Here is a 21,906-nt window from a genome sequence, read left to right on the forward strand (position 1 = left end):
CAGCCCCGCTGCCTTCTTCAACCCCTGTCCACTGGAGGGCGGGCCTGGGGTTTCTTGGCACTACCAGCTGAGAGTGGGTCCCTCCTGGGCTTGTCGGTGCAGCTACCTCTGCAGTCACCTCTCGGTTTTGCCTCCCACCCCCTAGTTCGCTGGTTAACAAAGATGTGCTGAGCCCTGAAGTTAGACACCTCAGTCAACGATAGATGATGAGTGCTGATGCTTTTACTTAGCAATGCTACTTGCTTGCCTTTCTCTCTGCTGTCCTTCCCTCTCCCTTCCCTGGTTGGACGCCATTCTTCCTTTCTCCCAGGAGCCACCGCAGGCTCTGTGAGAAGTGGAAGAAAACCACGGTGAAGGGTAGAAGTACTTTGAGATTCTTGGGCATCTGGGTTCTCCCTTTGATGGGAGTGGGGTGTATGCGCAGGCCACAGTGTGATTGGGGGTGTTCACGAGGGGCCGAGACACAGTCCAGGTACGCAGAGGAGCTCCGTGGCCCAGGCCACCCTCTGAGAGTCACACTACGGAGATGAAGGGTCCAGCAGGCGGCCTTGGACACGCAGAGCTCAACAGAGGAAACACACACCCTTCACGGATCACGAGACACCATCAAGGCCCTGTTCTCTGCAGCGCCCCATAGTGGTTGTGGGTCTCAGATCAGAAAGGCCATCCCTGCGTGACTTGGACCCACCCTGACACATGAGGCCTGTGACCTCCGTCTAGGATGGGTGTTTGAGCATCTAAGAGGGCAGAATCTCTTCTCTTTGAATCCACGATGAGCCTGGGATGTTAGGAATGAGGGGCTGGAAGTGACTGCCCTCCCTACCTGTCCATCCTAGAGGGGGGCTGCCCATTGGTTTGTGAGACCCAAGGAGAGAGGTAACTCCAAGCTAGCTGATAGAGGTGCATGGGGTCAGAGGCCACTTTCATTGTGGGAATCCCATCCTGGCCTGGCCCTCAGCCAGGGCCCACAGAGGCTGGGAGAGAAGAGGCAGCGTTGCCTCGGGGATCCGGGGAGGACACCTGTTTGGAGAGGCCCTGAGCTGGGAGGTTCTGAGGCTGGATATATTACTTCTCCCCACAGAGTCCCCAAACATGGCACTCAGTGAGTTCACCCCAGCCCTGGCGCTGCAGCTTCTGAGCTCATGGAAGCCAGGGAGGGAGGCTGTGGGGAGAGTGCAGCCCTTACACCAAGCCCCTGGTCTCCCGGGAACCATTCAGCCCTTCCAGCTGGTCCTCTCCATCCTGCTCAGCCTCAGCATCCAGCTCTGCTTGAGCACAGCCTCCTGGCAGAGGGGTGCTGGGGGGGAGGCACGGGAAGAGCTGGCCTTCCTGCTTCATTTCCGCCAGCTCCTTGGCGCAGCAGCTGGGCGTGTTGGTCTCATAGGTGTCGTGGAAAGTGTTGTAGTCCACCTCGTAGAAGCCCTTTTCCAAGGTAAGGACTGGCGTGAACCGGTGGCCCCAGAGCACCTCTGTGTCCATGTAGGAGCTCCGCGCTTGGCAAGTCATGCCTGCAGAACAGAGAGTACTTACACTAGGACTGCCCACAGGCATGCATGCATTCAACCCTGCAGTTATCATCCATCTATTCTTTCATTCACCCACTCCTTCTCCCACTGATGCCTCCATCCATCCATCCATCCATCCAACCATCTAATTATCCATCCATCTATTCACCCATTCACCCATCATTCATCTATCCACCCATCCATCTACCCACACTTGATCATTCATCAAGCATTTGCTGAACATCTACTTTGTGGTAAGCTAAATAAGAAATAGTCCTTGCCCTGAAGGAACTCAAGGTATTAGACAGAAAGTAACAAATTAAATGGAAGATTCTGGCATGGGCTCCTGGACACTGGAGTGGATAATTCTGGAACAGCCGGAGTTATGGACATGGTTCCTGAAAACAGCACTGAGATCTAGAAGACTAAACAGAACAGAGGCAGGGAAAGATATTCAGAGTGAGTGCACACACAGAAGCAGACGGGCATTTAGGACATATGGGGATTGTTTTGAATAGACACACCTGGGCAGAAAATGCCTCTCCCTTTCTTCCCCTCTCCTCTCCTCCCCTCCTCCCCCCCCCCCCCACAGGCGCACACGCACACATGCATGCACACACAACTGGCTCCTTGATGGGAGATGCCAGGCTGGCTGTGGAGAGGGCACTGCTTGGGCTTACACGTATGTGGAGAGTTCTCTGCACACCCAGTGTTCATTGAGCCAGAAGCTGGGAGAAGGCTGCTGGAGGCAGGGGGAGGAGCCAGAAGAGCCCCCTTCCCATAGGTCTGGCACATAGGTGTCTCTTCAAAAAGAGGACGCTGAGCCAGGCCTGCATAGCTCGGTGATTGAGTGTTGACCTATGAACCAGGAAGTCATAGTTCAATTCCCTGTCAGGGCACATGCCCAGGTTGTGGGCTGGATCCCCAGTGCAGGAGGCAGCCGATCAATGATTCTCTCTCATCATGGATGTTTCTATCTCTTCCTCCCTCTTCCTTCCTCTCTGAAACCAATAAAAATATATTAAAGAAAAAAGAAAAGATTCTGAGACTTGGGGAAATCCCTGAGTCTGGGAAATGCAGCTCCCTTTCCTCTTCACCAAGCACCTCACAGCATGGAAAGCCGCCTTCAAGTCCCATTGTTAGGAACCAGGTCCCCTTTGTTTAACCCCGTGTTTCCCGAAGTCATTAGATCACACAGCTCTTCTCGGGTTGGCACCGGGGCCAGGCTGGGAGGAAGCAGGTGTGTTAGCCTGTTGGAAACTAGTGACAACTTTAGGGTCCCTGCCACAGTGTGAATCTTGATCCTACAACTCAGTAGCACCTCCCTTGGAGAAATAATAACTCGCCTGCCTGTGCCTCTGTTTCCTAACCTGGGACCTCAGGAACACTGTCTCTTAGGGCTACGGGAGGGCATTACATGATATCTTATGTGTTGCAAAGTTTAAAGCTGGGCCTGGAAGGTGGGAGGGTTTGATGAACACCAGCTGTTGTTATTGCTTGACCTTGAGCCACAAGGTCACACTTTAGGGAGCTGCTGGTGAACTCTGCCAGCTCTGGACTTTCAAGCGGGACCTTCCACCCTCTGCATTGCCAGTGGCCTAAGCTCCTGGGTGTGAGACAGCTAAGGAAGACGAAGTGTCTTACCTGTGGCCTCCACCATCCCTTCCAGAATGACCACGATTTCAAACTCCTCTTGGCCCAGCTGGGCCCGAGACATCTCCCAGAAAGGGCTCTTCTCGTTGATCTCGTGGGAGATGATGAGCGGCGACACCAGGAAGAGCCGGTCGTCCCCAGTGTCAAAGCCCACGTTGATGTCGGTCTGGTTCAGGGGGATGAACTCACCCTCTTTGGTCTGCCGGGACTTGATGAGCTTGGCCCGGATGGAGGCCTCCACGATGTGGGAGTTCCTGAGGTCCCCGACTCGGAACATGAGGCAGAGCTTCTCGTCCCGCATGGAGATGACCGCGTGGTTGGAGAACATGAGCGTCTCGGCCCTCTTCTTGGGCTGGCTGATCTTGACGAACATGCAGCCCACCATGAAGGCGTTGACGATGGAGCCCAGGATGGCCTGCACCATGAGGAGGATGATCCCCTCAGGGCACTTCTCCGTGATCACCCGGAAGCCGTACCCGATGGTGGTCTCCGTCTCGATGGAGAACAGGAAGGCGGACACGAAGCCACTGAGGTTTTCCACGCAGGGAACCCACTCCCTGTCCCCGAGGTGGTCCAGGTCGCCCCGGATGTAGGCGATGAGCCACCACAGGAAGCCAAAGAAGAGCCAGGTGATGGTGTAGACCATGGTGAAGACCAGCAGGTTGAAGCGCCACTTGAGATCCACCAGCGTGGTGAAGAGGTCGCTCAGGTACCGGTAGGTCTCCTGGACGTTGCCGTGGTGCACGTTGCACTTGCCGCTCTTCTCCATGTAGCGCTGGCGGGGCTTCTTGCCCTCGGCCAGCAGGCGGGTGTGGTCGGTGGCGATGGGCACGTAATCGCGAGCCTGCTTGGGGATCTTCCTGGGGTCTCTGGCAGTGACTCCGATCTCCATATTCTGGTTCATAGCATTCCTCGAGTCCCCGGCCATCGCTGGGACACCTGCATTAAGAATAAAGACATCATCAGGAAGTGGACTATTCTGATTCTTAGAAACATAGGACTTCAAGGTCACTCCCACCTCTGAGCTCGCCAAGGCGACTCCACTATGGACAGTCGACTAGACTGTGGGATTCTCAAGGGACGGGAACATGTTTCCATTTTATATATATATATATATAATTGATTTTTTTACAGAGAGGAAGGGAGAGGGATAAAGAGTTAGAAACATCAATGAGAGAGAAACATCAATCAGCACACTCCCCACTGGGGATGTTCCTGCAACCAAGGTACATGCCCTTGACTGGAATTGAACCTGGACCCTTCAATCCGCAGACCGACGCTCTATCCACTGAGCCAAACCAGTTAGGGTGGGAACATGTTTTCTTAATGATTGACTTGTATTTCTGGTGACTATTATAGGGTCAAGGTATAATAGAGAGTCATTAGGTGTTTGTTGAAGGAATCAATGAGGTATAATAGTGGGTCAATAGGTGTTTGTTGAAGGAATCAATGAGCAGTTCCTAGTTGCAAACTAGAATGATGGTTAAAGGAGTTAAAGAAATTTGGGAGCTATTTAAAAATTACAATTGCAATAACTTATTAAATTCTTTGCATGGCCTACATGTTATACATGGGCTGTTACTTATATCCACAACAACCCATCGGAGTAGGATCTCGTACTCTCTGTCATAAATACTGCGTTGTTTGCTTATGCATCATGTTTACTTCTAATAGTCTCTTTTCCTCCATTAGAATGTAAGCTTGGTGGTTGCCGGAGGCAGGAGGGAGGGGGAGGGAGAGAAATGGGTGAAGGGTTCATCTGGCTGGCAGCTGATTTGGCTCAGTGATTGAGTGTCAACCAGAAACTAATGGATTGATTCCTGGTCGGAGCAGACGCCTGGTCAGGGCACATACCTGGGTTGCTGGCTCAATCCCCAGTGGGGGCCATGCAGGAGGCAGCTAATCAATGACTTCCTCTCTCTCATTGATGTTTCTCTCTATCCCTCTCCCTCCCCCCCCCTCAAAACCAATGTATGTGTGTGTGTGTGTGAGTGTGTGTGCACACGCATATATATAATTTTTTTAAAGAAGGGTTCAAAAGGCACAGACTTCAGTTATAAGGCAGGTCCCGAGGGTGCAATGTCCAGCATGGTGACTATACGTAACAATACTGCATCGTATACTTGAAAGTTGCTGAGAGTAGCTCTTAAATGCTCTCACATAAAAGAAAATATTGTGACTGTCTGCTGAAGTGCTAAGGACATTATCTAGACTTCCTGTGGTAATGATTTTGCATTGCATACATATATCAAATCATTATATTGTACAGCTAAAACGAATGCAATGTTCTGTCAGTTATATCTCAAACATAAAGTTTTTAAAAGGCTGTAAAAACGTTTTTGGAGCTTGAGCTGCTCTTGAAAGAAACACCCAGAAGCTGTGGTACTCCGTCAGATTTCCTGATGTTCTGCTCACACCCGTTTAAGATGCCAGAAGATTATCTCTGGTCCTCACAACAATGTTGTCAGACCAGTGTTGTCATTCTCTCTCCAACATCCGATGAGAAAGTGAAGTTCAGGCAGAGAGCGGCTGAGTGAGGTTTGGGTCTCAGTTTCCCACCCTCCAGCACCCACCGTACATGGCCCGCAGAGTGGATGTTCTACGGCTCCTGCGTAGACTGATGAACTGCTCCCTCCAGAAAGTTCTATGACCTTCTGATCCTGGGAGAACCCACCTCCAGGACTGCTATAAGTCAGTCCTTCTACCTCTTCATAAACAAGCTTTTCTTGATATCCTGGGGTCTCGCCTTCCCCAGAAACTGCATCCCCGACAGGACAACCTGGATGGATGTCCCCTAACCACGGAGCCAGCTGCCTTATGGGCCACGCGAGGAAGCTGATGTTGGCAGACCTTTGCCTTCGCTGATGGGCGATGGCAGCAGCTTCCAGCTATCTCACTGAGGGGGACAGGAAGGCTGCTTGTGTGGGACATCCACTGCCCATTTCCCACTCTGCACATGGCCAGCCGCTCCTGCTCCTGACTCGACAGTCACAAAGGCAAATCAGGGATGCGCTCGGTGCTGTTTGCAGGATCTCAGCATGAGTTTGCTATGTCCCAGGCAGGAGACTTAAAAAAAAAAAAATATATATATAGATATAGATATAGATATAGATATAGATATAGATATAGATATAGATATGTTTTGTTTTTGTTTTTGTTTTTGTTTTTTTTACAGAGAGGAAGAGAGAGGAATAGATAGATAGAAACATCAATAAGAGAGAATCATCGATCAGCTGCCTCTTGCACACCCCCTACTGGAGATGTACCCGCAACCAAGGTACATGCCCTTGACCGGAATCGAACCTGGGACCCTTGAGTCCTCAGGCCGACGCTCTATCCACTGAGCCAAACCGGTTTCAGCGGCAGGAGACTTTTATGGAAAACTCCATGGGAGATGCCCAGAAGCAGTGAGACACACCAGGAATAACACCAAGGCCCCGCTAAGATACCCCTGGGATCTTAGCGGTTGGACCCAGATGGGAATGCTGCTGGGGCTCCCCAAACCCCTGAAGCTGGGCAGGCAGGCGCAGGGCCCACAAGAGGAGTCCTTGGCTAGGGCACCTGGGAAAGCGTGCTCTGCTCTCCTGCCCTCAGTTCTTTGGGGAAAACAGCCTTCTGCCGATTTTCTGCACTATTTCCTCTTTATTTTTAAACACATGTTCATGTATTCTTGGAGGAGGAGGCCTCGTGCTGTCCTGGAAGCAGAGAGAGGTTCTCTAGGATGCTCGGCCCAGATGGGAAGCCACTGGTGGCCAGCAGATGGGGAAGGGGGCTCCCTCCAGTCCAGTCCCAGGGCCTGAGCTTATCTGCAGAAGCGGCTCCTCGCTCAGCCCAGGTGAGACCTGGGTCTTGCTCAGCTGCACTTGAAAGAAACATCCAGAAGCTGTGGTCCTTGGTCTCATTTCCTGATGATCTCAGACTTGCTCTGGGATCCAAAGACAGAGTCTCTACCTGCCCTGGCCTCCGTGTACTGCTATAAAATGCAAATACTATTCCCTGCCCGTCCAGTCCCCAGGGCCATTATGGGATCCAGGGAAAGAATATCTGAATAGGAACCTACATGTAAGTATAAATGTAGATGTATACGCATCAACTCTCCTTGAGTTGAAATGTAATACAATATTCCATTAATCCATTTTAAACAGGAAGAAAGAGGCCTAAGCATCTGAGAATGGAAAGCACCCTACCCCAATTTGCAGGGCAAGCTTGGAGCTGAAAGGCTTGGAGCCTCTACTACCCAGATTTTATCAAGGAAAGAGCAAGTGAAATATGCATTTTAGAAACCTTAGCCTCCAGGGCTATGGCCCATCAAATCAAAAGAATATTCAGGGGCAGTGAGATTCTTCTTTATTGAGATACTAGAGGCCCAGTGCACAAAACTTGTGCACTGGGTTGGGGTGGGGGATTCCCTCAGCCTGTGCCCTCTCACAGCTTGAGACTCTTTGTTTCTTACCGCCCACCTGCTTGGTACTCCTTAATGCTTGGCTTGCTGCTCCTTAGTGCTGCTTCAGAAGTGGGAGAGGCTCCCACCACCACTGCTGTGCTCACCAGCCATGAGCCCAGCTTCTGACTGAGCAGTGCTCCCCCTGTGGGAGTGCATTGACCACCAGGGGGCAGCTCCTGCATTGAGTGTCTACCCCTGGTGGTTAGTGTGCCTCATAGCCACTGGTCGTTCTGCTGTAATGATTGCTTAGGCTTTTGTTATATAGACTAGAGGCCCTTACCAGGAAGATTACTGCAATAAGGCTTCCTGCGGAGATGTGCACAGCCCTGCCTGCTTCCCTCCTTTCTCCACAGCCCCACCTGCTTCCCTCCAGTCTCCACCACACTGCTTGCTTCTCTGCAGCTTCGCTCCCTTCTACAGTGCTTGGCTTCCTTCTAAGCTGTCTTCAGTCTTCTCTCTGCACCTGCATATGCAAATTAATCACCACATTGGTTGAGCTAATTTGCATATCTGCTCCTGATTGGCTGGTGGGCATGGCTTGTTGGTATAGTGGCGGCACAGTCAATTTGCATGTTTCTCTTTTATTAGATAGGATAACTGACATATCACATTGTATCATGAGATTTTCAAGAGCCATTCTATTAATTTATGCATCTGTTCAGCCATCATTAGCTGAGCAACCACTACAGTCTATCTCCTGTGCTAAGAGCTGGAGATAAAGCACTGACTAAGATGAACGCAGATGCAGGCCTGTGTAGTTGATATTCTAGCCTCACCTCTTTGAACCCAGGGGTCTGGGCACTGCCTGTGGAGGGAGGAGCAAGGAGAAAGGCTGAGACTGTCCTGCCTGGGTACCCCACCCATACTTCGCACACAGGACCAGGGAGGGGCACCCATTTGAGCAAATCCTATTAAACCTCATCAAGCCCCTCCCTGCTCTTCATCTTCAGTCCTCCCTGTGTCCCTGAGTGGGAAGCTGTGCTGAGACATGATGAAAGCTCTTGGAGAAAAAGTCCAACAAAGTGGTTTCATCTCTTTGACATAAAAATACAAGGGGAATCAAAAGAGACAACATCAAAGGAAGTTGCATTGTAAGGGATACATTAACGAATGTCACATCCACGGCAATGGACGCCAGTGTGAAGAATTCCAAGGCTCCCTCCCCAGCGAAGGAGACTCTGTGGAGGACGCTCTTAAAACTCAGGAGTTAGATAGAAGCTGCCCTTGATTGGCAGCTGGGTTTCCTGAACAGTGTGCTGGGCTTGGAGACTTTTCTCAGCCTCAGTTTCCCTATCGTGAAGATGGGAAGAGCAGACACCTCCTTCCTTTCCTACTCTGGGTCCAAGTCTGCCTTCTCTGAGATGAGGGGTACGGGGAGATGGTGGAGGAAGAGTGGCTGGGGGAAACAAACATACTCAGATCTCACACTGTAAGCTGTTTGTACACTGTTCTATAGGAATCTCCATGGCCGTACTGGTTGTTAAGACATGAAAATATTCCAAACAGGTTGGTGAGTAGGCTGCCCCAATGCCCTCAGAGGTCCTCCAGGTGAGCAGGGAGCCTTAAAGGCGTGATGGCAAAACTCAACTGATGAAGGATATATCAATAGAAACAGAGGCGTGGATACATGGAGCAGACCAATAGCTGTCCAGGGGGGTGGGAAGCGGGACGGCTGGATGAAAGAAGGTGAAGGGATTAGCCAAAGAACATCTATGCATAATCCATCGACACACACAACAATGCGATGTTGGCCAGAGGGAAGGGGGGTTGGGGCTGGGTAGAGGTGGGCAAGGGGGTGGGTGGGAAAATCTGTAATAGTTTAAAGTTTAAACAATAAAAATACAGTTAAAGGGGTTAGCAATAGACTATGTACTAGGTATAGGAAGGCTGAATTCTAAGATGTTCAGAAGGCTCCTGCCTTCGTTCCCCAGGGATATTCCCCCAGACTTGGGGACAGGGCACTTCCTTGGCATGATTCGATCATGTTACAGCCCAGGTGACTTGAAGAAATCCCTTCTAGGATGGGTCCGGCCTAATCAGATGCTTGGAGGGACAGGGTCTTTCCTGGACCCAAGCCCAGCTGTAGACGCCAGGCGGCAGGTCCAGGGAGGCAGGAAGGGCCTCTAGCGTTCCCACTCAGACAGGAGGCCCTGTCTCGGGAACAAGAGGGAGGCCCGAAGCCGGTGTCCGAGTCCCTCTTAGCCAGGGAAGAGTCAGCCCTCGGCTTCAGCCACCCAGGGCTCATGTGCCCAAAGCACACTGCTGGGCTGGCTCCTCCCGGGGGGCCAGACCTGGTTTCCCGCTCCCAGCATCACCGACCTCAGGGCAAGGACAGCAGCAGCACCCGCTCTTGTTTGTGCATCCTGAGCTTTAATGGAAAAGAGCCCGGGCGTAGTAAATCTTTAAAAACCCATCTGGTATTTTATTTAAAACCCTTTTCCCTTCGCAGCTATTTGTTCTCATCAACCTAGGTGGGAGTCTAGTCTTTAATTCTTGGATGTTTTAGGGTCTTACTTTTTGAACTTGAGTTAAAAAAAAAAAAATCTAGGTGAGGCCGGCTGCTGTGACTCAGTGGTTGAGTGTCCACCTATGAACCAGGAGGTCGTGGTTTAATTCCCCGTCAGGGCACAGGCCTGGGTTTCAGGCTCCATCTCCAATGGGGGGCGTGCAGGAGGCAGTGATCAATGAGTCTCTCTCATCATTAATGTTTCCCTCTTTCTCTCTCTCCTTCTCCCTGTCTCTCTGAAATCAATAAAAATACATTAAAATGAAAAAAAAATCTAGGTGATAGCACAGGAGATATTAAGTGTGAAAATCCCTTGGAAACTGGCACAGATTCATTCAGTCCGTCAATGAGTGGAGCCCCCATTGGAGAGCCTCTGCCAGTGGGCACTGTGCTGGGTGCTGGGGGCAGTGGCAGGAGAGGGGGCAGTGCTGCACCAGCCTCCCCTCACTTCCCATCACAGCATCTTGCTAAATGCAGACTCTGACTCAGTAAGTCGGGTTTCCCAGTGTGGACGGAAAACCTAAACCTCGGGGCACCTGCACTGTGGCCTCCTCAACTCAGAGAACACAGAGGTAAAAATTCCTAAACAAAAATGCGTCCCACAGGCAGCCACGTCCTTGGCCTGTAGCGTCCTGGACAAGGGTCAGTCTTTGCCTGAAGGCAGCCTGTCTGTTGTCCTGTGCAGCTAAGGGATCAGAGCTCCGAATCTCAGAGAAATCTCCCTTTCCACACCTCCCAGGGCACAGCCACTGGCACCTGAGCAGAGACCACAGTGCCCTCACTGTTCCCTGAATGCCATCTCCTCCTGCTGTCAATATTAACCATTAACTGCCCCCACACCCGAGGGTATAAGGATTTCTCCTTTTTGCCTTTTTATCTAATCCCAGCTGATTTCCCTGCTTTGCTTTCTTCTGCCTCCTTAATCTACCACCCATGGATATCATGTACCCCCCCTAAATATCCCCCTTTTATTCTAATGTATAAAATAAGCTGTAAAACTGCCATTCTCTGGAGTATTTTTTCAGTCCACCGAGATTTTGCTTCCTGGCAATCGTCATCAATCTGTCTCAAATGAACTCATAAAAACTCTACAGGTTTGGACATTTTTTATGTCAACTCCTGAACCTGCAGTTTTTCAAGGAACTTCCGGTGATGTGGGTGTCGCTGGTCCTCAGTCCAGTCCCCACCCTGGTCCTCAATCCAGGCCCATCCTGATCAGCTGGGAGCTGGGCCCTCACTGAGGCCTGAGACCCAGGCAGGAGCACTTGACCCCAGGCTAACAGGCAGCCTGGGCCGAGGGCCACGGCTCTATTTTCTGCCTTCGAGGAGCTCAGGTTATGGCCAGTAACACACAAGCAACAGTGTAACACGGAGTAACTGAGACCCAGGAGCAGCTCTCAGCTCTGCGTGGCCAGGGTGGGCAGGAGGAGCTGATGGACAGGGTAGTCAGGAGGAGACTGGGTAGTCAGGGTAGTTAAGAGGATCAGGAAGCCTGAAGGGCAGGGGGGCAGGTGGTGCTAGGATCCTGGTGGGCAGGAGCCGGGGAGCCTGGTGTAGGAGGCTGAGAGGAGCCTTCCTGCCCTGAGAACCTGGGAGCAGACAGTACCACCCCAGAGGCCCATTTATAGGGCACCCACTGTGTCTTCTCTGCTGGGTGCTGTTTGTGCACTGTCTCCTTTAACACTTAAATCGAAGGAAGTCCAACTAGTGGCCACCTTTACAGACAGACCACCAAGGCGGTGATTTAGTGACTTGCCTAAGGCCACTCCCTTATTAAGTGGCAGGACAGGGCCTTCTGACTCCACAGCCTCTCATGGCAGTACCGCTGCCTCCCTCTGAGGTAGCTCCTCCTCCACCCTAAGGGTTTGACCAGCTCATCTGTGGTTGTGAGCCTCTGGACTCAGGCCCTGACACACGTGGCCAGGAAGCAGCCAGATGACATGTGCTGATCTGCGCCAGGAAACCAGTTATGGTTTACTGCTCTGTGCCTCGTGGCCAGGCTGGGCAGCAGAGCTGGGGGCCCCTTTTCCCCTGCTGGGACCACCCCCTTGCTCCTGCTGGGGCTGTATCCTTCCCTACCCTCCTGCTTTCAGCCAGAGCTAAAAGCCACCTCTTAGTGCTCACAGCTGCTCCTGGATTTTTCTAACTACAGCAATATTTATGCCCACAGGTCGCTAACTGCTCCAAAGAGACAGGGTGTCCACGTGTCCCAGTGAACATCTATTGTCCTGGAATCATCAGAGAGTACCACTAACTCCCAGGAGTGTCTCTGTTTAACAAACAATATGGCCCCTTACAAGGAAGAGACCACTAACGGACAGCCACCAATTTTATTCCTAACAACCCTGGCTGGATTTCACTCCATCTAAGTGTGTCTGCCTCTGTCGGGAGTGGGGTGAACATTGGCACTCGGGAATATCTTAGCTGAGTGGGGTGTGCAGTGGAATCACCAGACCCATGAAGTCGGTACCGAGCTCTGCCGCCTACAGAGGCAGAGGAGGGAGGCCAGGGACCATAGCGGCTTCTTCTTTCAACACAGACACCGCAGGTGCTGGCTGATTGAATGGGACACTTTTACTACTTTTATCCAAATGAGAGGCCTTGATAGAGAAAAAGATTTTAAAAGGTATAACTCTTTATTTTAGGAAAAGCATTACATGGTAAATGCCACCATAATTTGCTCTGGGTTTGGGGCATACAATAGGAAGTGGTGGGGACTGAGGGGAGCTGAACACACATGAAATCTAAGTACAGAAGCTCTCGCCATGCAAGGAGGTGGAGCTGGTGCTGCAAGATCTCCCGCTTTCTTTTTCCAGAAAAGCTAGGAATGAGTTTTACACATGAAATCCCTTTTTTTTAAAAAATGTTGCCAGCGAATTTAAAAATGAAACAGCGAGCGAGCCTAGGAAAATATGTCTGTGAGTCAGATTCAATCGGTCAGCTGCCAATATACACTCTGGGCGGGGCCTATCCTCAGGGGCCCACGCCAGGCTGTACTCTGAGTTTGGCGGAGCGTGGTGTTAGGAGTCGTGGCAACGTCAATACATTCTGCCCCTGTTTTCACTTTCCTGTTTGCGCTAATGAGTCTGTCAATTCTCAGTACAAAGGAAGCCAGGACACCAATCTGGGACTCACACACCATAGCGGAGAGGGTGTGGGAGTCCCCTAGTTCCCACCATCCTGGTTCCCAGGTCCTAAACAGCATGTCTCTGTGTCCATAGCCTTGCTCCCTCTCCCTTCGCCCCTCTTTTGTGCAGGTGGCTGCCGTGACACCAGAGCATCCGCTGCCTGGCTGCCTTCTCTCGTCTCCAGCTGCAGCCCTTGCAGACTCGCTGCCGAGGGCGCTCCGGGTAAGCAATTGGGCCTCCATGCCCCTGCTGGTGGAGGTGGTATCAATGCCCAGAGATTGCTGGCTATAAATACCTCAGAGAAGGTGGAGGGGGGCCCTCTCTACAGCAGGGGGGGCAGGCCACCTCCAGGGCCATTTCTGGCTAAGATGTAATGGGTGCTGAGTGCTAGCAATGAGGGCATCCTGGGGAGACAGGGCTGTTGGGGCTGTGTGCAGGAGGGAGGGGTGCGCGGGGGAGAGACCATGTGGGCTGGTTTTATGCCCAGGATGCAGCTAATTATTGAGCCAAGGCACCTATGGAAGAGCAGGTATGAGGTGTGAAATAATACCAGTATTACTATTACATAAAATCATAGCTATATTCATGTGTAGCTAATTATTGAGCCAATGTACTTGTGGCTAAGGCTCTCGACTGGTTTGATGCACATTTGCTTTAGGTGGAATATTTCATTTCCCTCCTTGACAGGCTGCCGTGGGCCACTCGAGGGCATTACACCTACTCATTTTAACACTTGGCCGTGGCTTACTGGCTACGAGGCAGCCTCCCCCTCCCAAGCCCTTGTAGAAGATGTGTAAAAAAATAAATAAAAAAATTAAAAAAAAGATGAATAAAAGGGCATGGAAATCTAATTTATTTCCCATTTCCCCCAGGATTGTACCTGTGTATCCAGTACTTTTCCTTGTAAGCCTGTTATCTCTTTGGAAGTGAGCTGCACAGCCATGCTACATTCTCTTCATTGTTACCCTGGGCTGTGAGTATGTATTCTGCGGTAAATAATAAAGGAGATGAATAATTAAATCAAAATGAAAAACCACTTGTTTCCTCTCTGCAGCCCAAGGGACACATTTCCTGGGCTAGTGCCAGTTTATCAATGACAATTAGGGAATTAGAGATGGGTGTAGTGCAGAGAAGACAGGATGGAGAGAGCAAGAGGGTGTGAACATGAATATGCTTATATGCAAGTAAAAGAGATGGGAGGTGGCAGATGGTCAGGGAGCCAGTGAGGAAGGACCAGAGACGTGGGGCATCATGGGTAAGAGTCTAATCATGATAGCTGAAATCTCTGGGAGGTTACCATATGCCAGATTGCATTTTAAATGTTTTTCATGTATTAAGTCATTTCATCATTTCAGAAAAGGCATGAGATAGGTCCTGTTTTTCTCATTTCATAGATGAAGAAACTGAGAAACAAGATATGGTGAGTAAATGGCTAGTGTTGTTTATCTGGATTTTAACACGGGATGACCAGCCCTGAGGTCCAACTCTGGTTTAAGAAAAACAAGGAAAAGAGAATGCCCCAAAATGACTCAATACACAGGAATCTGACAACTATCTCGGGAGTATCAATGAAACAGGAAAAGCCAGGCAGATAAGAGAAGAACAGAGTGAAAAGAATTAGAATAAGGGGATGAGAATGAAAGAAGGTTAAGAAGACAATGAATGAAGAAAAAAGACAGTGAAGAGAAGTGAAAGTGAATATGGGAGTTGGGAAGAAGAAAAGAACCGAATAGGTAAGAGAATCAGTCAAAGGGAAATAAGCCATTGAACACATAAAGCCAGACATTTCTCATTTGCTGTCTTATTGAACCTTTCCCATGTCATTTCATATTAGTATTATTATACCCATTTTACAGAAAGTAAAATGAAGGTCTGAGAAACTAAGTGACATGAGGGCACACAGTTGGTCATGGTGGATCAAAAAGGACTGCTGTCAACCATCAATGCTGATGAAAGCAATCAAAGAGTATCTGACTAAATGGAGAAACAAACTGTGTTTCTAGATGGAAAGACACAAGCCAGTAAAGATGCTAATTCTCCTTAAATTGATATATAGATTTAATATAATTCCAATAAAAATCTCACATGAGTTCTTTTTTTGGGAGCTATAGAAAAGATTATTCTAAAATCTATATGAAAGTCAAAGGCTCTAAAATAGGTAAAACACCTTTAAAAAAGAATAAATGCATGAAGTCAGTCTACTTGACTTTAAAGCATTCTATAGCTACAGTGATCAAGACTCAGTGGTATTGGCAAAGAAGCAGATATAGAGATCAATGAAACAGAACAGAGAGCCCAGAAATAGGCCTTCACAGATGTGCTCAATTGATTTTTGACAAAAGTGCAAAGGGATTTAGTGGAAGAAAGATGATCTTTTCAACAAATAGTACCAGAGGATGGGCAAAAAAAAGTGAACCTTGCCCCTTTAAGCCTCAGACTCCAAATAAAAGTTAACGCAGAGTGAATCGTGGACATAAATGTAAAGAATGCAACTAGGAAACTTCTAGGGAGAAATATGAGAAAAACTCTATGAGATCAAGAGCAGGCAAAGAGTTCTTAGACTGAAAGCCTTGCCTATAAAAGAAAAAACTGATGAATTTGGGCCTCATCAAAATGAAAAGCATCTATGGCACATCCACACAACAGAATACCACACTGACATAAAAAAAAAAAAAAGAAGGAATTCTTACCATTTGCAGCAACCTGGATGGAATTGGAGAGCATTATGCTGAGTGAAATAAGCCAGTCAATGAAAGAAAAACACCACAGGATCTCACTCATTTATGGATAATAAAGGACATTATAAACTGATGACTAAAAAGATAGATACAGAGACAGTAAAGCAACAAACAGACGGTCAAATTACAGTGGGAAGGTTAGGGAGAGGTGGAGGAGATAAGAGATCAACCGAAGGACTTATATGCATGCAGCTAAGCATAACCAATGGAAGCAAAACTCTGGGGAAGGAGGGCATGTATGGGAGTGGGGTAGGGGGTCAATGGTAAGATATGTGTACACATAATACCTTAATAAAAAAAATTAAGGAAAAAAAAAAAAAGCATTTGCTCTGTAAAAGGCTCTGTTAGGAGGATGATAAGACAAGATGCAGAGGAGTAGCCCCAACAAGTGGGTCACAGCAGATGAGCGTGAGCGACTGGGTGCTTGTCATGATCACTCTTGTCCCTCCCAATCCATGTCTCCTGTCAACCCCACCCCAGCCTCCTGCCGCCAGATGGGTTGACCCTTGATAACTAGGAAGTGCTGTTGCCACCTGCCAGGCTGGTCCCATGAGTCCCAGCCTGTGCCCCAGGCCCACTCGGGGCTGGAATGATAATGGAACCTCAAGTTGGCACACGGGCAGGTTCCCCGGGGTCATGTGCTGAGGGTCTGGTTCTGACATTTAACTTAACACGGCTGTTGACAAGGGCCGCTGCCAGCTGGGCTCCAGGGACGAGAATAGCTCCCTTATCAGAATGTCAAGGTGGGAGGAACAAGATAAGCTGTGCTGGGCGGGCAGGGCCCCCACCCCGTCCCTTGTCCCTGGGCAGTGGGGTCTAGGGAGGGGAAGCTGTCCGCTCTGGTCTTCTAGAGAAAGCCACTCTGCAAGTGTCCCAGAAAAACACATCCGGGTATTTTCTTCCCAAGTGTCTCTCTGTAATTCTTTGCATCTGCACTCAAGTTCTCCTTATCTCGTCTTTAGGAAAAACAAAAATTTCTTCCTGGCTGATGGCTGTCTCAATAGACATTTGACGACGGGGCCCTTTTAGAAGCACTGTTGGCTCCCAAAGGCCTGCCTGTAGCCCAGACCCGTGGAAAGGGCACCTGCCAGCTACGGAATGGATGCCTGGGTTCCTTCCTCCTCTTTATCATCCACCCCCCTCCTTACCTCCCCCCTCCCTCGACCCCCAGGCTAAATACTCTACTAGTATCAGAAAACTCAAGCTTTTTTGTTTTGTTTTTTGTTTTTTTGTTTTTAAATCCTCACCCCAGGATACTTTTCCATTGATTTTTAGAGAGAGTGGAAGGGAAGAGACAGAGGGAAACATCTATGGGTTGTCTCCCGCATGCCCCCCAACCAGGGCCAGGATTTAAGCCTGCAACGGAGGTACGTGCCCTTGACCAGGAATCGAACTCAGGATCTTTCAGTCCACAGGCCAATGCTCTATCCACTGAGCAAAACCGGCTAGGCCCAAAGATGCAAGCTTTTGATAACATTCTCCTATGTGGAAGGCATAATCTGACTCTAATGATCACATTCTGAGGCTTTCAGGACGGAATTTTTCCTGGCACATTTATAGGTGGTCAAATAAACGGCTGAGGAACGGATTTAAAACCAATATATAGATGTAGACGTGGATTTGAGGTATGCGAATGCTCAGTGCACCCTTTGCGAGCTGCCCACCGGTGTCGAGAGGCAGGTGCCTTTAAGAGCGAATGAAGCGTGGAGAATGGCCCCTCCGGTCTCTCGTCTGCTGGAGGGTTAGCTGCATCCAGGTGACCAGAGCCCCTTCCCACAGGGGCCCAGGTGGGCGCTGGCAGAGGCCCTGGAGAGTGCCTCCTGCACACTCTGCAGGGCAGTGAGGCCTCTGCTGGACCACAGTGGACAGAGCTCTGTGTCTCTTGGGGTGGGCCCACAGGATCGGGGCACCCATGCTGGGGATGCCACTGGGACCCCACTCAGTGCCAGAGAAGGCATCCCCTCCCCTCCCCTCCCCTCCTCTCCTCTCCCCTCCCCTCCCCTCCCCTAGCTGTAGTGCTTGCTGGATGGCACTAGGCTCTCTCTGCTTAGACGTGTTACTTCATGATGAGACACACCGTGAGGATGCACAGTGAACAGCGGCTTTTGGAGAGGACAGGACCCCCTGTGGCTGTGGGACCTCCCCTCTCTGTCTGAAAGCTGGGGGATCTAGGACGGGGCTGGGGAGGAGTGGGCCCTGTGCGTGGAGGAGTGTGCAGCAAGTTCTCTCTGGGATCTCTCCCTCCCGAAGGTGGCCCTCTGTGTATAATATTAATAGTTCCGGTTGTTGTAATACGTTCTTATCAATCTCAGAATGAATGAGCAGGTCTGACAAGCCATAAACACCATAAACACTTGGTAAAGCCCGAACCCCTAATTCCTCCCGAGGTAAAAGAATGACTGTTTTTTTTGTTTGTTTGTTTGTTTTGTTTTGTTTTGTTTTGTTTTTGTTTTTTTTTTCCACCCCAAGCCTTAGGTTATCTGCCTCCATCCTGGGAACTTCCTTTCAGAGTTTGGGTCCAGGAGGCTGGGGGTTGGGGTTGGGTGCGGTAGAGGAGGAGCGTGGGAAGAGTGGTGGCTGGGAAAAGAAGACACAATCCCCTCGCACATACATGATGCCTAAGGTCTTACAGTAAGCAACCGGTACGTGACAACTCCTTGCTATTGTTGCCGAGAAGCACATGCCCCGTCTCCTTGTGCCCCTGGCGAGCCTGGCCTTCCGCCTCTGAGCAGTGATGCCATCTCAGGTCAGAGCAGGAGTTTGGGGTCCCAGTGCCGGACCATCACTCTAACCGTCTCCCTAACCCTTACCCCCATGCTGGATCTCAGAAAGACTCTGGGTTTGAAGTCAGAGGACAGCCGAAACCGGTTTGGCTCAGTGGATAGAGCATCAGCCTGCGGAATGAAAGGTCCTAGGTTTGATTTCAGTTAAGGGCATGTACCTTGGTTGCGGGCACATCCCCAGTAGGAGGTGTGCAAGAGGCAGCTGATTGATGTTTCTAACTCTCTATCCCTCTCTCTTCCTCTCTGTAAAAAATCAATAAAAATATATTAAAAAAAAAAAAAAAGTTGGAGGACAGGGTGTAGAGTGCTCAGAACTCTCCAGGCTCCGGTGTCATCCATAAAGCCCGTGAGATAACTGACCACCAGCCCAGGACGGGGCCCAGGTGAAGCCACGTGCATGTGTCCAGCCCAGGACACCACACCATAAATATGATCTTCTCCCCCCGCCCCCACTCCCATGTGGGAAGCGCTTTGTGAGCCAGAGAGCCCTGGGGCACATAGCTTCCTGGTGAAAACATGGGAGTGAGACTCGGGTGAAAGTCTCCCTGTAAGTTGCAAACATCCCAAAGTTACTCAGCCGCATGCCCCAAGCCCCAGCGACTCCTCCCCTGGAGACGGAGGGTGATCATTTCTGTTCCACTCAAAGGATCAAAAGAGAGTAAGGTACTTGGCACAGCCCGACCCAAATCACACACGGACGTACCCATGGGTGTTGCTGGACTGGTCTTCCCTGACCCAATGCTGGGGGTAAGGCCTGGACCTCTGAGGCTCAGATAGGGTCTGGGGAGCCCACCCTACAGAAGCCCGGAAGAGAGGCCTGTCTGAAGGGAGGTGCAGCCCGGGGGACCCCTGGGTTTGGGGAAATGGGAATAAGGGCCATGTCCTGCCCTGCTCCCTCTCGCTGTTCCCTCTCCCTGCACTTGAACCCTGACTCGTGGCCTTGAAGCACAATCGGAAAGATGGTTAAAGAGAGCCGGGGAGGCACGCAGGAAGTGCCCAGGCACAAGAGGGCACGCATAGCAAGGCCACACAGTCATTTGGCCAGACTTGAAAGCAAGCAAGATGAAGCTGAGGATCTGAGGCTGAGGGAGCTCATCCTCCCACCCCCACCCGAGCCCACTGCACCCCTGCACTCCCATCTGAAGGCAGAGCTGCCTTCCAGGGCATGATGTCCCTCTGTCCCCTGCCCTGGCCTCTAACACCCCTGATGGGGGTCTGGGGGGTGGGCAGGAACCCCTGCTGGAGTGCCAGGACAGAGAGGGACAGAGAGGTTTGCAGGCTTACAGTCCTCCGAGGGCCAACTCCCAGCCAGAATTCATGGCTGAACTTTGGACCCAACCACCCTAAACCCTCCCTCGTTCCCACCAGCTCCCCCGACAGGCTGGTCCCCCGTCAAAGCCGGTGGCCAGGGGAACAGGGCGCCCCACGTGCTTGGGGGAGGGGGGGCGGGAGGAATGGAGGAGCCAAGGAAGAGAACTTACTTGTTGCAGTGGCAGCTTCTCAGTGTGGCACCAATGCTAACTTCTGGGGTGTCCCCTAGAGGCTGGGCAGGGGCGGGCGTGGCCCTGGAGGGGGCTCTGCAGCCCCCGCCATCACCACAGCCTGGGACGCCGCCTGAGCCTCTGCCTGCCCCGTCCTGCTGGCTGGCAGAGGCTCCCAAGCCATCCTGTCCCTTCCCCACCAGCCCCTTGGTCACTCCCTCCTCTGGCGAGGGACTGGAGGCTTCTCTCTCTCTCTCTCTGTCGCCTCCCTCTCTCCCTCTCTCCCTCCACCCTCCCTCTCCCCCCCCTGTTCTCCCCTTCTGCCTCCTGTATGAAAGGACTTCTGAGTAATAACTGATTTAAAGGGGCCACGGGCACCGCAGGGGTGGGGCTGGAGGATGGGGACCAGGTTCCCACGTGACCAGGGGATACCGGCAGTTCTGAGTGGCTCAGACCTGCAAGGTGGAGGGAGAACCCGAGGGGCGGGCCACATCCCTCTCCCCCCTGGCTCTCGGGTGTGCCCTGCTCCTGCAGATGCTGATGGCGGAGGTTCTCTGTGCCCATGTGTGCATGTGTGTGAGCGCCCGCAAGTGCATGTGTGTGTGCGCGAGTGCGGGCATGAGTGTGAGCGCGTGGTTAAGGTGCGGTGGAGCCTGCAGAGAGAGGGTGGGACCTAGGAGGGCAGGGATGGGGATTGGGGTCTGGGAGGGGCTGCTCAGTCGCTCCTTGGGGCTCAGAGAGAAAGATTGGAGGACATAGCTGCGTTTCTTTAGCTGGAACCTGGCAGCAGGGAACCCCCTCCGGGAAGTCTGGGAGCCACAGCCTGGACGCTCTCGCTCTTGTGGGTGGAGTGAGGGTCTGGAGCGCCCCGGAGGGAGGGGGGGCGGGTCCAGAGACAGGAAGCGAGTCTGCTGGTGCCTGCTGGGCTCTCCCTCACCCCCTGGCCCTGGCCGCTCTCTCAGGGACAGGTGGCCCCAGGCTGGGCTAGGATAGCGAGAAAGGCTATCCGAGCTCAGCTCTGCTAGGCGCACAGGAAGTCCTCCCTGAATGCTCAGCGGGCGGGGCAGGGCCGCTCCCTCCCTCTGGATTCCTGCCCAGGCCAGGAGAGAGGAAGGCGAGCTTCTTCCCCCCCCCCCCCCCCCATGAATTCGAGCTGCACAGCGGCTGCTGATGCCACCGCCCCGCAAAGGGACAGGCTCCTCTGAGGACTGGTGCACTCAGGTGGCCCTTCCTAGCCGCTGGTGCTCCCTAGGACCCTGCTCTGCCTGTTGCCAACTTTCTGGGTTCAACACCCCTGAGTGTGTCTCTCTGGATGAGATTTGGGGGGGGGGGTAGGGGGGAGAGCAGGCACAGTGATGCAGCCTGTGACACCAGTGTTTCCCGGATCCAAGGCTGCACCAGGCAGGGGCTAGGACGGTCTCTTTCTCTGCTGTGGCCCTGCACCCAGCACAGGTGCTCCATGAATATTTATGGGGTGGACAGTGTCAACAAGACAAGGCGGGGGAAGTTCCTAGGGGACTGATGCTGGTCGCTGGGACAGTGCACCAAGCCTGCCCTCTCTGTAAGCACAGCAGCCTCCAGAGACAGGGAGGGCCGTCTCAGGGTGCCTCCTCAGGGCTCCTCTTGCCGTCCCCATAGACCAGAGTGGGCGAAATAGGGGGGCCCCAT

The 21,906-nt window shown here is 51.6% G+C and overlaps 1 protein-coding gene across 2 annotated transcripts; it reads right to left on the bottom strand.

Annotated features, from left to right (window-relative positions):
• Nucleotides 1-364: 364 nt before the first annotated feature.
• Nucleotides 365-20,518, bottom strand: KCNJ5 (potassium inwardly rectifying channel subfamily J member 5). Of its 2 annotated transcripts, XM_045585448.1 has the most exons (4): nt 20,239-20,518; nt 14,117-14,222; nt 3,150-4,097; nt 365-1,508 (listed from the first exon to the last, which is right to left on the bottom strand). In XM_045585448.1, the coding sequence occupies exons 3-4, from the start codon at nt 4,084-4,086 to the stop codon at nt 1,183-1,185; spliced, it is 1,263 nt and encodes a 420-aa protein (XP_045441404.1). In that variant the 5' UTR covers nt 4,087-4,097; nt 14,117-14,222; nt 20,239-20,518; the 3' UTR covers nt 365-1,182. The 2 variants fall into 2 exon arrangements, with proteins under 2 accessions (XP_045441404.1, XP_036305400.1); XM_036449507.2 differs by lacking the exon at nt 14,117-14,222.
• Between the last annotated feature and the right edge of the window lie 1,388 nt (nt 20,519-21,906).

This window comes from Pipistrellus kuhlii, unplaced genomic scaffold, assembly GCF_014108245.1.
Source record: "Pipistrellus kuhlii isolate mPipKuh1 unplaced genomic scaffold, mPipKuh1.p scaffold_m20_p_20, whole genome shotgun sequence".
NCBI classification, from domain to species: Eukaryota; Metazoa; Chordata; class Mammalia; order Chiroptera; family Vespertilionidae; genus Pipistrellus; species Pipistrellus kuhlii.

Bases quoted from the DNA above. Each gene is read 5' to 3' on its own strand.
- KCNJ5 (XM_036449507.2), bottom strand. From the start codon at position 4,086: ATGGCCGGGGACTCGAGGAATGCTATGAACCAGAATATGGAGATCGGA. The intron at 1,509-3,149 runs GTAAGACACTTC...TCTGTTCTGCAG, and splicing joins AGGGATGGTGGAGGCCACAG to GCATGACTTGCCAAGCGCGG.